This window comes from Ursus maritimus, assembly GCF_017311325.1.
Source record: "Ursus maritimus isolate PB19 chromosome X unlocalized genomic scaffold, ASM1731132v1 scaffold_X1, whole genome shotgun sequence".
Classification (NCBI taxonomy): Eukaryota; Metazoa; Chordata; class Mammalia; order Carnivora; family Ursidae; genus Ursus; species Ursus maritimus.
In genome coordinates this window covers 50,632,598-50,647,734 of record NW_024423319.1, presented here as the reverse complement: position 1 = coordinate 50,647,734, position 15,137 = coordinate 50,632,598, and the positions used below count along the sequence as shown (strand labels likewise).

Here is a 15,137-nt window from a genome sequence, read left to right as displayed (position 1 = left end):
AATGTCCAGTGCATTATGAATGCTTCATTTTTTTTTAAAGATTTTATTTATTTATTCGACAGAGAGATAGCCAGCGAGAGAGGGAACACAAGCAGGGGGAGTGGGAGAGGAAGAAGTAGGCTCATAGCAGAAGAGCCTAATGTGGGGCTCGATCCTGTAACGCCGGTATCACGCCCTGAGCCGAAGGCAGACGCTTAACCGCTATGCCACCCAGGCGCCCCTGAATACTTCATTTTGGCTTTCTGTTTCTTTATAGAATATCTGTATACTTTTATGCTTGTTTTGGATGCAGGTGTCTATAACCAGTTCTTACATGAAAACAGAAAAGTAGGGGCACCTGGGTGGCTCAGTTGGTTAAGCGCCTGCCTTCGGCTTAGGTCATGATCCCATGGTTCCCGGGATTGAGCCCTGCATTGGGCTCCCTGATCAGTGGAGAGCCTGCTCTCCTTCTCCCTCTCTACTCCCCCTGCTTGTGTGCTGTCTCTCTCTCTCTCTGTCTGACAAATAAATAAAATACTTAAAAAAAAACAGAGAAGTTAATACTTAAGGATAGTCAATCACGTATGACGGTTTCTAGTATAAATCTCTTTAACTAATTGAAATGATTTTCTGGTACTATGGTCTCAGAAATAGAAGCAGCGTCTTGTTTGTGTGTGTATTGTTTTCGTAGATAGTGGTGTTTTTACATTTGGATCTGCATAGGACTGGTAATATTCTGATACTGCATGTTTTCTTTAACTATATGAATTTCTGTTAGTGTGCTAATTTTCACAGTATACATAGAATTGCATCATTTCATTTGACCAAACAAAAATCATGGGAGAGAAACACTGACTTTGTAAAGTGTAATGATCGGGTATAGCATGAGTATACAGCCCTGTATAGTTGGATGAAATTTCCAGATAGTTTTTCGGGGTATTCCACATCAAATGCATTGCAATATTCTCATTTCAAGATATCTAAGCTGATAGCACTCTTAAACTCCGTAGATAGTTGTATTGACTGTTGGAGTAATATTCAGCTTTGGAAACATCTATATATAATATTTAATAATAATACATCCTTGTATTTGTGGCAGTTTGTCATGGACATATTAAGGTGATATCTAATGAAAGCAGAGTATAGCATAAACAGGGTATTGTATACCTGTTACCTGTTTTAACAGATATGAATCTATTTCATTTTTTATCTGAGAATATCAGTTTTCCCAGTTATATGAGAAGATATTTTATATTTTATTTGAAATATGTTAATTTAAAATGCATTTAAGTTAAATAATATGTAGAAGAATATTAACAACATGGTCTGTGTTATATGTAGAAAGAACATATTACAGCTAGACCTGGACATACACATCTCATATTTTATTCAATATTCATAGTCATTCATTCTGTATATTCTATATTTTTAATTCTAAAAATCACCTTTTAGGTTTAATGTGATTTCTGATTTTCATTTTTGAGCACAAAAATGGGAGATAAATGAAATAGAAGATAATTAGCATCAAAGGAATAGTGTTAGTAATTATCTTCCAGGTTAAATGTAAATCATATAAATTATTTTAGAAAGCAGTGCATTTCCTCTGCGAATAAGATCATGACATTAGCAGGAGTTGAATTTTTTATGTACGAAGTGGTCACAATTTTTCTTTTTATTACTATAGAAGTTGTAAATATATCTGTGATCTCCATTAACCTACTACAGAGCTAGAATACTTTGACAAATTTAATTGAGCTGAAGTTAGGAAATGTTTAAATACCATGAGATTTCTGTGCCTACATTTTTGGCTGTAGAATGTAAAAGAAGGATTGAACTCCTAGGAGATTTTGCTGGTAAGAGTTGTCAGAACTTGTGATTGAGTGGTAATTGCCAGTCTGACAGCTTAGAAGATGGAGAGAATGTCAGTTCTTGTTGGCAGAATCGGGCTGTTGGGAGAAGCTGATAAGAGGTAAGAATGAGAGGTCAGAGTGAGGACGAATTCTCCTCTAGATCTGTTCAGTGTGAGTTAATGGTAGGACATCTATGTGGGACTGGCAGTTAGAAACAAGGAACTTGAAGCTGGCTACCCATGGTAAGAGCTAGAGTTGTTTGTTTGGCATTATTAACACTGAGGTAATATTGATCCTGGGAGGGTCCATGAGCTTTCTAGAGGACTGGAGTTAATATTAGGTTTAAGAATTTGGAAACATTTCTTTCTTTATTGTTTTTATTATGTTAGTCACCATACAGTACATCATTAGTTTTTGATGTAGTGTTCCAAGATTCATTGTTTGCGTATAACACCCAGTGTTCCATGCAATATGTGCCCTCCTTAATACTCATCAGTGGGCCAACTCATCCCCCCACCCCCTCCCCTCTAAAACCCTCAGTTTGTTTCCCGGAGTCCATAGTCTCTCATGGTTTGTCTCCCCTCTATTTCCCCCCTCCTTCATTTTTCCCTTCCTTCTCCTAATGTCCTCCATGCTATTCCTTATGTGCAACAAATAAGTGAAACCATATGATAATTGTCTTTCTCTGAATGACTTATTTCGCTTAGTATCATCTCCTCCACTTCCATCCATGCTGATGCAATGTTGGGTAATCATCCTTTCTGGTGGCTGAGTAATAATCCATTGTATATATGGACAACATCTTTATCCATTCATCTGTTGAAGGGCATCTTGGCTCCTTCCACCCTTTGGCTATTGTGGACATTGCTGCTATGAACATTGGAGTGAACATTTTTTCATGTGTCTGTGAGCCATTCGTATATCTTCATTGGAAAAGTGTCTGTTCATATCTTCTGCCCATTTTTTCATTTGATTATTTTTTTTGGGGTGTTGAGTTTGAGAAGTTCTTTTATAGATCTTGGATACCAGCCCTTTATCTGTAGTGTCATTTGCAAATATCTTCTCCCATTCCGTGGGTTGCCTCTTAGTTTTGTTGACTGTTTGCTTTGTTGTGCAGAAGCTTTTTATCTTGATGAAGTCCCAAAAGTTCATTTTTGCTTTTGTTTCCCTTGCCTTTGGAGACATGTCATGAAAGAAGTTGCTATGGCTGATGTCAAAGAGGTTACTGCCTATGTTCTCCTCTATGATTTTGATGGATTCCTGTCTCACGTCGAGGTCTTTTATCCATTTAGAGTTTATTTTTGTGTATGGTGTAAGAGAATGGTCCAGTTTCATTCTTCTGGGTATGGCTATCCAATTTCCCCAACACCATTTATTGAAGAGACTGTCTTTTTTCCATTGGATGTTTTTTCCTGCTTTGTCGAAGATTAGTTGACCAAAGGGTTGAGGGTCCATTCTGGAGTCTCTATTCTGTTCCATTGATCTATGTGTCTGTTTTTGTGCCAGTACCATGCTATGTTGGTGATCACAGCTTTGTAATATAGCTTGAAATCAGGCAGTGTGATGCCCCCAGGTTTGTTTTTCTTTTTCAATGTTTCCTTAGTAATTCGGGGTATTTTCTGGTTCTACATGAATTTTAGGATTGTTTGTTCCAGTAGAATAGTTTCTTTTGAAAAAGTTTCTTTACGTGGGACAAGATGATGATTAAATAGGTAGGAAAGCTGTCAAAGGCTGCCTCTTTGGAAGACACAATTGTTATACTCCAAGGTCAGGAATTTTCTCATCAAAGTTTCAATACTTGTGTTCCCTTTTATCAACTAATTTTTTTTTTTTTAAAGAGTGGCTCTGCAGAGAGGGCTAGAAAAGCTCCCCCTGAATGCTTTAGGCCAGTTAATCAGCATTTTTACATACTTTAGTTGGCTCTTAGAGTCTATTATAGGAGTTGTAGAAATGTTAGTAATCAAACCAAATGGAGAGAATTATAGCATGACCGACCTGACAGGAAATATATTTTGAATCCAATGCAACACAAATTACTGTCAGTCATATGTTGATTATGGTTCCACTGGAGCATATATGGCTCTTTTGAACCTGTAATCTTCATGAAGGCAGAATCTCTTGTGGCTAACATGGTGACAGTCCCATATTTGGCAGCCAGTGTATATTAGCTGCATGGATGAATGAAACACAAAATAAATATAGAACCAGGCCCGGCATCAAAGTGTATGCCATTTAACCCAAAGAGCAAGAACATATAAATGTGATTTAAGAATATGAAATATACACACATAATTTGAGACATGTCATAAGAAAGTATTGAAAAACATATTATGAAATAATAAGTTTTAAGGGATTGAGATTTTTAACTAGATGTAGTAGGGGAGAGTTGTGTTATGATCACAGAGATTTATTCAGGGCTTTGGGGAAACATTTCTGGTTTGGATTTAAAAAAGGAAATAAAGTATTTTTAAACATAAGTTAAAATAGTTCTGTTTTGTATACATGTATATGTATGTCCTATGTACGTATAGATATATAGTTCTATATGAAATATAAATATGTATGTTATAATTACATGTCTATAGATATACACACTGTAATAATATATTTTAAAGGAATAAATAATAAATTTAAAAAAGAAATATTGGACTCAATTCGTTTATGTGGGGAATGATAGACTTAATTACAGTGAACCTAACTCGACTCTTCTACTAAAATGACTTAATGAGATATAAGACAAAAAAGAAAGGTTATGTTTTGGCAAGAAGGAAAGGGCATTATGGGTCAATACTTTCACTTAACTAACCTTTAAGTGTGCAATTAACATTTAAAGGAAATAAAGTTTTGGAAGTATTGTAGAGTAATTGTAAAAATGTAAAAAGAAGTTAAAAGCCCATAGTCTGTTAGGAGAAATTCCTTCAGATAACAGTGACAATCATCAGAATGTTGATTCGTGATACGTAAAAGACAAAGAAAAATCTACTCATTTGGTGACATAGTTACTACTTTCTCCTTTGTTCTCTTTTTGAACTTCCACTCATTGACTCATTGTTCCACTCATTGTTCTCTTCTTTGTTCTCTTTTTGAACTTCCACTCATTGACATTTTCTAGGATGAAAATTTCATGTTGACTGAGAGTCGATCTTTTATTTTTTTATTTTTTTTTAAAGATTTTATTTATTTATTCGACAGAGATAGAGACAGCCAGTGAGAGAGGGAACACAAGCAGGGGGAGTGGGAGAGGAAGAAGCAGGCTCATAGCAGAGGAGCCTGATGTGGGGCTCGATCCCACAACGCCGGGATCACGCCCTGAGCCGAAGGCAGACGCTTAACCGCTGTGCCACCCAGGCGCCCCGAGAATCGATCTTTTAAACACAAATTTTGAAGTGTTTCAAAGATGCTCGGTAGTAAATAGGAGTGGGAGGGAGAGATGGAAGGGATGTAACTTTATAGGATTTTTGCCTATCACCCCATAATTCATAAGAATCTAAATTGCATTTTAAAATTTATAATTTCTAGCTTCTATTATGGACAGCTTTTCACTTATAGAGTGTGTCAGAGCTCACCTTTGCAATTTATTTAAATATTAGTAATGATAGTATCACTAAGCTACCAAAAGTCAAAAGCTGTATTAATTTTTTTAAGTTTAAAATACTTGCCCAGTCCTCATCAGTTCACCTATATTTTTCTTTTATTCCTAATTACTATTGTAGGACCCCAACTCTTTCCAGAAGCCCCTACATTATATGTTTTTAGGGGTCTCCAAAAATATCTTATGCATCCTGTGAACTAAATTTGTCAGCTACCATGTAGCAGCTATAGATAATTTTCCTCATTTCCTGTTTTGAAGCCTCTCCTAGGGATAACTGTAAGTGGGGAGATGGGAGGATTTTTCCCATGGGCCACAGCTGCTGTGTACTAAAGCCCTCTAGGTGCCAAGGGTATGGGGTGTTCTGTGCAGAATACAGAAACATGTTTCTTCTTTTCTCTCCTTTTTTTAAATATACTTGATTAGGGGTGTACCAAAGTAGTGCTCATCACACAGCCCCCCTTTCCGTAGCAGTCAGACATTTGACTATGTTGGGGGTGGGCGGGCTAGGCCTTGTGATACAACCAAGAAACAAATATGCTGCACTCAGAATCACTCCAATCCTTTTTAAAATGCAGGCTTTCTTCTTCCATTTTGAAATGCAGGTTGGCTTTCTTATTGCATGATACACTTCAATTAGGCAGGAAATTTCTCTCCCAGGAGGCCCCTTAGTCTACCATACAAATGGACTTCCAGGTGATTCTTAGGACTGTCCACTTTAGTCTCAAACTATGCCTTGAACCTGTATATATATATATATATATACACACACATATATATACGTATATGTATACGTATATATATATATATTTTTTTTTCTTTTTCTCTCTTGACATGCTTTTGATGAGTAGGTGAAGGAGAGTGGAGGCAAATGAGTACGGTTTGTCTCTCTTCTGTCATCTTATCCTCCTGCCTCTTCTATTCAGGAATTTATGGACATGAAAACATATTGATGTTCAATCTTAAATCTTTATGTATCAAGCTTAGTGTGTATGTAAAAAAAAAAATCAGTTATCTTTAGGAATTGACCATGATGGCCACTTGCAACATGGGATTCTAACAGAGGCTGATTCATTAAGCAATAGGTAGTATAATAGTAGTCTGCCTTGGTTACACATGAGAGAGAGTGAGTTTTATTCCAAATCTTACTTGTAAATAGAACCTACTAAGCACTGGCAGTTATATAAATTTGCAACACAGCCATAAAATGGTATCCAGAATCAGAATACATCTAAGCCCACTGAATGTGTTAAATATTTCATATAGCTGAACAGAAAAAGAAAAGGTATGTCACCTGCTGTGGAGCCTGCATTCTGAAGATCAGTTAGCAGGTTACCTATAGCTAGAAGAGAACAAAAAACAATGTTTCACATTCTGAGCTGAAATTTTATTTTAGGCCTGACTCATTCTGTTGTACTGATTTTCACAGTTAAAATTGAGATGGAAAGTTTGAAATATGCAGAATTGATATTTTTTAATAATTTTAACACTGTTCTTAATCTTTCTAGTTAGTTGCCCTGTAGTGAAAATTATGGAAGTGCCCAAACTGATTCTTAGTTTTTTATAACAACATACTTTACCGAAAATCCCATTAACAGAAAAATGTTTAAACAGCAATTAATTTACAGGCATTTGAAAATTATTCTGGAAAAATGGAAATAATAAATTGGTATTTACTTACTTTTTCATTTTATAAAAGAAAATTGTATTAATTAATGAGGCAAAATAATGGATGTTCTTAATTTCATTTGGTTATATGTACATGTACAGTATTTTAGTTCTTTTAAGTGAAAGGGCATGATAGTTTAAATTTAGTTTCGTCAGTTACACGGTGGATGCCATTGCAGTTCCAGAATTTAATGGAAATGCAAAATCCACTGGAAGGAGGGAAGATAAAAGCAGAGAGAACAAAGGAGAACTTGTACAGTTGTACAGAACATGATACAGTTGTTTCCCATGGGAGTTATGCTATATGTTACCTACTGTATCTTTTAATGTGTACTTGCATTCATTAAGGGATATTGGCCTGAGGTAGTTGTCTTATGTCTTAGACCAGTTTTGGTATCAGGGTAATGATGGCTTCATAGAATGACTTAGGAAATGTTCCCTCCTCTTAATTTTTTTGGAAGAGTTTGAAAAGGATTGGTGTTAATTCCTCTTTAAATATTTGATAGAATTCATCAGTGAATCTATCAGGCCCTGGGCTTTTCTTTGTTGAGAGATTTTTGATTAGTTACACAATCTCCCTACCTGTTATATGTCTACTCAGATTTTCTTTTTTGTTGTTGTTGTTCCTGATCTCAGTTTTGGTACTTTGTGTGTTTCTAGGAATTTGTCAATTTCTTCTAGGTTATCCGATTTGCTAGTGTACAATTATTTATAGTATATCATCTTATAATCTTTATTTTAATTTCCATAAAATCAGTAATAATGTCCCAACTATCATTTCTGATTTTAGTTATTAGAGCCTTCTCTTTTTTTTTTCTTTTGTTAGTCAATCTAGCTAATAAGACTTGTCAATTTGGGACTCAGTGTTCAGTTTCATTGATTTCACTCTATTGGTTTTCTACTTCTCTAAGTAATTATATTTTACCTCTGTTCTAATTTTTACATTTCCTTCTTGCTTTGTCTTAAGTATGATTTTCCTTAGTTCTTTAAGGTGTACAGTTAGGTTATTGATTTGAAACCTTTCTTCTTGAAAGGGATAAAGAAAGGGGGGGTAATCAGAAGGGGGAATGAAGCATGGGAGACTATGGACTCTGAGAAACAAACTGAGGGCTTCAGAGGGGAGGGAGGTGGGGGAATGGGATAAGCTGGTGATGGGTAGTAAGGAGGGCACGTTATTGCATGGTGCACTGGGTGTTATACGCAACTAATGAATCATCGAACTTTACATCAAAAACCAGGGATGTACTGTATGGTGACTAACATAATATAATAAAAAAACATTAAAAAAAATGAAACCTTTCTTCTTTTCTAATGTGTATGTGCTATAATTTTCCTCTTAGCACTGCTTTTGCTGAATTCCATGTTTTAGCATGCTATGTTTTCATTTTCATTCATATCAAGATATTTTCTAATTTCACCTGTAAATTCTTCTATGACCCATTGCTTTTTAAAGAGTGTGTTATTTCTGCATTTTTGTGAATTTTCTCCTTTTCCTTTTGTTATTTATTTCTAATGACATTTTCACTGTGATCACAAAAGATACTTTGCATGATTTCAGTCAGTTAAAATTTATGAGGACTTGTTTGTTGGTCTGATAAATGATAGATCTTGGAGAATGTTCCATGTGCACTCAAGAAGAATGTACATTCTGCTGTTGTTAGAAAGAATGTTTTGTATAAATATATTAGGGCTAATAAGATTATAGTGATGTCCAAATTCTCTATTTCCTTGTTATTATTCTGTCTTCTTATTCTATCTACTATTGAAAGTTGAGTATTAAATATTCCCCCTATTGGGGCGCCAGGGTGGCTCAATTGGTTTTAAGTGTCTGCCTCTTCATTTTGGCTCAGGTTATGATCTCAGGGTCATGGGATCAAGCCCTATGTGAGGCTCTACCCTCAGCACAGAGTCTGCTATCCCACCTCTCTCTCCCTCTCTCTCTCTGTCAGGTAAATAAATAAAATCTTAAAAAAATATTGCACCTATTATTTTATTTATTTTATTTTTTTAATTTTTTTTAAATTTAAGTAATCTCTACACCTCACATGGGACTTGAACTCAACTCCAAGATGAAGAGTTGCTTGCTCTTCTGACTGAGCCAGCCATGGGCCCTTCCACCTATTATTTTAGAACTGCCTTTTCCTTTCTTCAATTCTGTCAATTTTTATTTCATATGTTTTTGAGCTCTGCTTTTAGTTGGGCATTTGCTTATATCTTCCTGATGCATTGAAAAAATTTTATCAATATAGAATATCCTTCTTTGTCTTTTGTTACTTTTTTTTATTTCAGGCTTTTTGTCTGACAATAATATAGGCACCACAGTTTTGGTTTTGTGTATGTGTGTGTATGTGGTTACTATTTACATGAAATATGTTTTTCCATTCTTTTGCTTTCAACCTCTTTGTATCTTTTTATCTAAAGCTGAGTCTCAGGTAGACTGTGTATAGATAAATATGTTTGTTTTTAAATCCAATCTTCCAAGGTCTTCCTTTCAATTGGATAATTTAATTCATATACATTTAAAATAATTATTTCTAGAGAAGGGCTTAGTTCTGCCAGTTAGCTGTTTTCTGTACCTCTTACATGTTTTTGTTCCTTGATTTCTCTGTTAGTATTTTTATATTTAATTGTTTGTTTGTTTGTTTGTTTGGTAGCCTACTATTTTGATTCCCATCTTTATTTCTGTGTTTTTTTCAGTTATTTTTCTTATTAGTTTCATTAGGGATTATAATTAATATCTTAAACTTATAACAACCCATTTTAATAATACAAATTTAGTTTTAATAACTTACACTGTTCCTGTACATATTTTTCCCTTTTATATTGTTTATTTTTTTTAAAGATTTTATTTATTTATTCGACAGAGACAGAGACAGCCAGCGAGAGAGGGAACACAAGCAGGGGGAGTGGGAGAGGATTTGTCATCATTACACGTTGTATGATCATTAACATAGATTTCTAATTATTGTGTTATGCATTTGCCTTATAAATCATAGAAACAGTTACAAACCAAAAGTACAATAACACTGGGTTTTATATTTACATATGTAATTTCTTTTATAATTGTTCATTATTTCTTATGTCTTTGAGTTAGTGTTTAGTGTCCTTTTATTTCTGTCCGTAGGACCTCTGTTAGTATTTCTTACAGAACAGGTTTTCTAGCAATAAATTATATTTGTTGTTGTGGTTGTTGTTAATTTGGGAATATCTTACTTTCTCCATCGTTTAAAAGAAGATAGTTTTGCTGGATACAGAATTCTTGGTTGAGAGTTTGTTATTTTTTTCTAAATTTCAGGACTTTAAATATGTTATCCCTCTGCCTTTTTGCTTACATTGGAGAAATCACATATTCATCTTATTGTGGATCCCTTAAATGTGACAATTCACTTACCTCTTGCTGTTTTAAAATCACTCCCTTTCTTGGCAGTTCGATTCATTGTGTCTCAGTGTGGACTTCTTTCAGGTCCTGCTCAGAGTTGATGTATTTGTTCATAGTTTTCTTTAGCTCATTGAACATATTTAAGACAGTTGATTTAGTGTTTTTGAGTATTAATTCCAAAATCTGAGTTTCTTCAGGGATAATTTCTATCATATTCTTTTTTTTTTTTTTCCTGTGTAGCTTATGCCTTCCTGTTTTTTTGTTTGTTTTGTTGTTTTCTTTTGTTTTTTGCCTGCCTTGTAATTTTTAATTGTTGAGAACTGGACATTTGAGTATATTGTAACTCTGGAATTTGAGTTTTTCTCCTCCTCACAGACTGCTGATTTTTGTTTGTTGAGAGCTGTAGCTATTTGTTTGTAATTTCTCCAAACAATTGTTGCAAGCTATATATTCTTTGTGTGTGGTTACTGGATTTAGGATTTTATTATCTCTGCTGTCAGCCAGTAATCTGACAAAGATTTCCTTAAATGTCTGGTTCCAAAAAGCAGGGAAGGTGTTTCTATTTAAGTCTTCTGATAGATGCCATCTGGGGAAGCTACTGCAACCTAAGAGGGTTGAAACCAAGGCAATCACCTGCACTGGCCCTTCAGGGAACTGCCAAACCAAACAAAATGCACATCCTCAAATTTTGTATAACATGAGCCTCACTGCCCACCCTGGCATCAGCCAGCCCCTCAAGGACTCAGGCATTGTCTTCACAGTGGTGCTGAGGAATGGGGTTTGATATCTGTTTTGTGCATGTTGTTCTCTTGCCAGAGAACAGCAGTGTCTCCCTTCAACAAACACTTCCCTTTTTGTAAGTATCCGATTAGGTTTCAGTGATTTGATGTAGTTTAAATTACTCTTTCTGGCTCGGTGATTGCTTTGGTGGTGGGACCAATCCCTAGAATGTAGTTTTCTGCTGTTTTGTGTCAACCTTACTTTCTTAAATCTTTTTTTCCTGCTTTTCTTCCTTTGATATGTTTTTTGAAATCCCATGTGTGTCCCCAAAGTGTTGGTTGCATGCTGATGTAATGATAATTAGAACTGTATCATAATCCAAGATAAACTAGGTTGAGAAGTCATCAATTTTGATTTTCTTCAGCATCAAACTTGAACATGTATCAGACTTCATCACTTTCAGTTGGTTCTCCATTGAAGTGGGAATGCATTGTGTATTTAAATACGTTGTAAATAATGGGAGATTTTTTTTTACAGGCTTGGTGTGGTTTATAAGATTAAAGATTATTCTAAATTTTGCCAATTATGAAGAACAGAGTTGACTTTTATTATTATTACACATGATTTAATTCTATATATTATTTTTATGTTTTCCAAATGAGTTGACTTTCTGATAGAAAATGAAGCTTAAAAATTATGCTATATAGGTTTAAGGCCCAGAAAGTTAGTCAATTATGCATTGTCATTTATTTCCATATGATCTTTTTATTTATCATTTATGTACTGCAGTGCATGGAAAGCAAACACAGTTGTACATTTATTCACATTAAATTGTACTTCATTTTTTGGTTATTTATTTGAGAGAGAAGGGGAGTATACACTGTAGCAGTGATTCTGCTATAAAAGAATCGCAATCAGAAATTTACTATCCTAGTTAATCACTTTTAGTGTTGTTAATGCAGGCTTAATAGTCCTAATAATAAAATATGAAATTTTTGTACTCTTATTTCTTTTTAGAACCTTGTAAAACATCTTCCTGAGCAGAAAGTACTCAGTGAATTAGCACAGCTGAGGAATGAATATAATGACCTCTGTGAGCCCGAGCAGTTTGGAGTTGTGGTACGTATCTAGCATAAGGGCCCACAAACTCAGCTGTGATGTAATAATTGTCAGAAACAGTGAAAAGGACATTTTAATTGTTGATTTCTTTCAAACTGTGTAACTATATAATTAAATATAACATTGTCAGGAGAAAAACCTTTATTATTATTTGTCATGGTTTTGAAAAATAAAGAAATTTTGATTTATATTCATGGAATACCTGAAGATGTCTCATGGGATCTCCTCCATACTTGTGTCGATATTTAATTCTATTAATATATGAAAAGTAGTATATATTATTGTATTGGCTGTTTATTTCTTTTATTTAGATCTTGATGTTAGAATTTGCCCCCTCTCCCCAATTTAGGCTAAATAATAGAGTCGAAACTAGATTAAATAGCAATATTCTAAAAACTTTTTTGTTATATATCTATTTTGTCAGAGAAAGCACAAGAATTTTTAGATTTCCTATAGAGTGTCATTAATTACTTGAAAGCTTTAAATGCACTGTTTCAGTTGGGCAGAAAATCTCATAAATGCATATAATGCTTTGGTATGATTAAATTGTTATTGGAATGAGTTATGTTTCCTCATCCCCTCTTCATTTTAAGGGATACAAAAGATGACTCGATATAAATTATGTATTAAAGATTATAGTTATATGTTTTAAGCATTCCCCAAACCTGCTATTGAAATAATGGGCAAAATATGGGGAAGAGGGAATTTTGATTTATTTAATTTATTGGAGAAAAAATGTTTTTCACTGAGGTTTTCAATACAAGATTGTTCATTGTATGGATGAGCAGCTGTACTACGGCTGCCAACTTTACCCTGGCTCCCTGACAATTTCATATCTGAATACTAAGATTCAAAATTACCATTGGAACTAGTAGTCAAATACTGTTTAATTCACATATTTTATTGCCTTTTTAATAGTCATATATTTTAATTTATCTGATTTGGTACTTTGCAATTTAAAAATCCTGTTTAAAGTCAAAATGTGATAGATCGGACAGAGAACATTCCTTTTGAACATGTGCAATAACTGCTTGCCCATATTCAGAGCTGATTAATTCTCAGATATGGCATTGCATGTACTGATATGGAAGGTTCTGTCAAATTCTTGAAAAGAAAATCAGGAATGTATATTTGGGATGAGGTAGAACTAATGTAAAGGTACCTGAGGAAGATTTTTTTCTTTTTTGAATTAGGCAAATTATTCAGTTGAACTGGCTAGATATTATTTATTAAATAGCAGTGCTTTAATGCAATATTAAATAAAATTTTCTAGACCAAATTCCACATTTGAAACCTAAGCTGCTTGAATTCATACTATAATTGAAGCAAGGCTATATACTATCTGAGAATTCAGATGTGTCATGATGGTCATGAGTTTTACAGTAGGTACACTACACAGTTTTTCTGAAGTCATTTTTTTTTTTTTTCTGAATGCAGTTTATCTTGGAAGATGTATTAGTTTGCCAAGCAAGTCCTGCAAGAGGAATATCCTTGGTACCACACTGAGGAAATGAAGTTTGGGGACATAAAAAGCAATATACCTTCTGAACTAAAAGCAAAATAGAAAATGGAAGACATTTCTTGTTTATGCACATAACCATAAATAATTTTGGGACTGTGAATATAAAGTCACCTGGTCCTCCTATTTTAACTCTCCCCATCCCTAGTTACGTGTCTGTAGGGAAAAAAGTCAAGGACATCACAAAGTAGTTTGTGCTATGTAAATCACTGAAGGTAGTATCCATCAGGATTTGCCAAATAAAGTTTAGATAATCTCATATCTAGGAAAATATTTTAGAAATAATGATAGGCCCCAGTCTTTTAAGTACCTGCTATTATTGTTGCCATTATTATTTATAGAGAAAATGTACTGGAGTGCTTAGAATAATGTCTTATATACAATAGATAAGAAATGTTTATTGAACTGAATTATAGGACAATTATTAAACCCAAGTGTGAGCCTGAGATTAAAAATAGTGTATTTTAGATCTGTTAAAGTAAAAATTATATTAAAACGTATTTCTCCAGGTCAATGCTAAAATTAAATTAAGTTCATTGTGAATACACTCAAAGACTTTTTAATCCTCAAAATATATCGACAGCCTACATTTAGGAAAATTTCAGAAATGTGTCGAATCATCTGCAGTAATGAGAGAGGCTCCAAACTGGTTGTCTCACTTCTGCTAATTCCCCCATCGATACAACTAGTGTAGTCTACTTAAAATATCTATATCCAACATGTGATTTCTGTATCAAAAACCTTCAGTGTCTCCTGGAATTTAGAGAATAAAGCCTGAGCTCCTTAGTATTCTCATTGTGCCGCTAACTCTGTGGCTTTATATCTCCCTGTCACTCTTTGGAGTGAATTGGTGTCTTTATGACATTTTAGCTTTTACCTCAGTGGGATTCTCATTGCCATTTCAGAAGTTATTTTACTTGTTCCTATTCAGCGGCCTTTCATTTTCCATAGCAGCTAAACCATATCTTACCTGCTCTCTTCAGGTCTTCCAATCCTCCCCTCTCCATTCTTTGCACTTAACACCAACAGTGTAATCTCGTACTCACCAGAGAAAAAGGAAAGCACTTAGGCTTTTAGAACCTCCAGTATCTCTTTTACCTACAAGGCTATCTCTAGACATATCTTTTATTAACCTGTTCTCTGTCAAATCTCAGAAAAAGGGATACCTTATTATTATGAGTATTATTGTTTTTGCTATTATTATTTATAGAAACAAAATGTGTTAAAGAGTTACTATATCTGATACTATGTTAAGGATTTTTACATGCACCATCTTATGTATTCTTCATTACCCTAGGAGGTTAGCACTTTTAT

The 15,137-nt window shown here is 34.3% G+C and overlaps 1 protein-coding gene across 2 annotated transcripts in view; it reads left to right on the top strand.

Annotated features, from left to right (window-relative positions):
• Window positions 1–15,137, top strand: part of DIAPH2 (diaphanous related formin 2) — a 1,070,037-nt gene that overhangs the window by 535,802 nt on the left and 519,098 nt on the right. For both annotated transcript variants that reach the window (XM_040630182.1, XM_040630183.1), the window contains one exon: window positions 12,203–12,304. In XM_040630182.1, coding sequence (XP_040486116.1) covers window positions 12,203–12,304 — 102 coding nt within the window. The remainder of the gene's footprint in view (window positions 1–12,202; window positions 12,305–15,137) is intronic.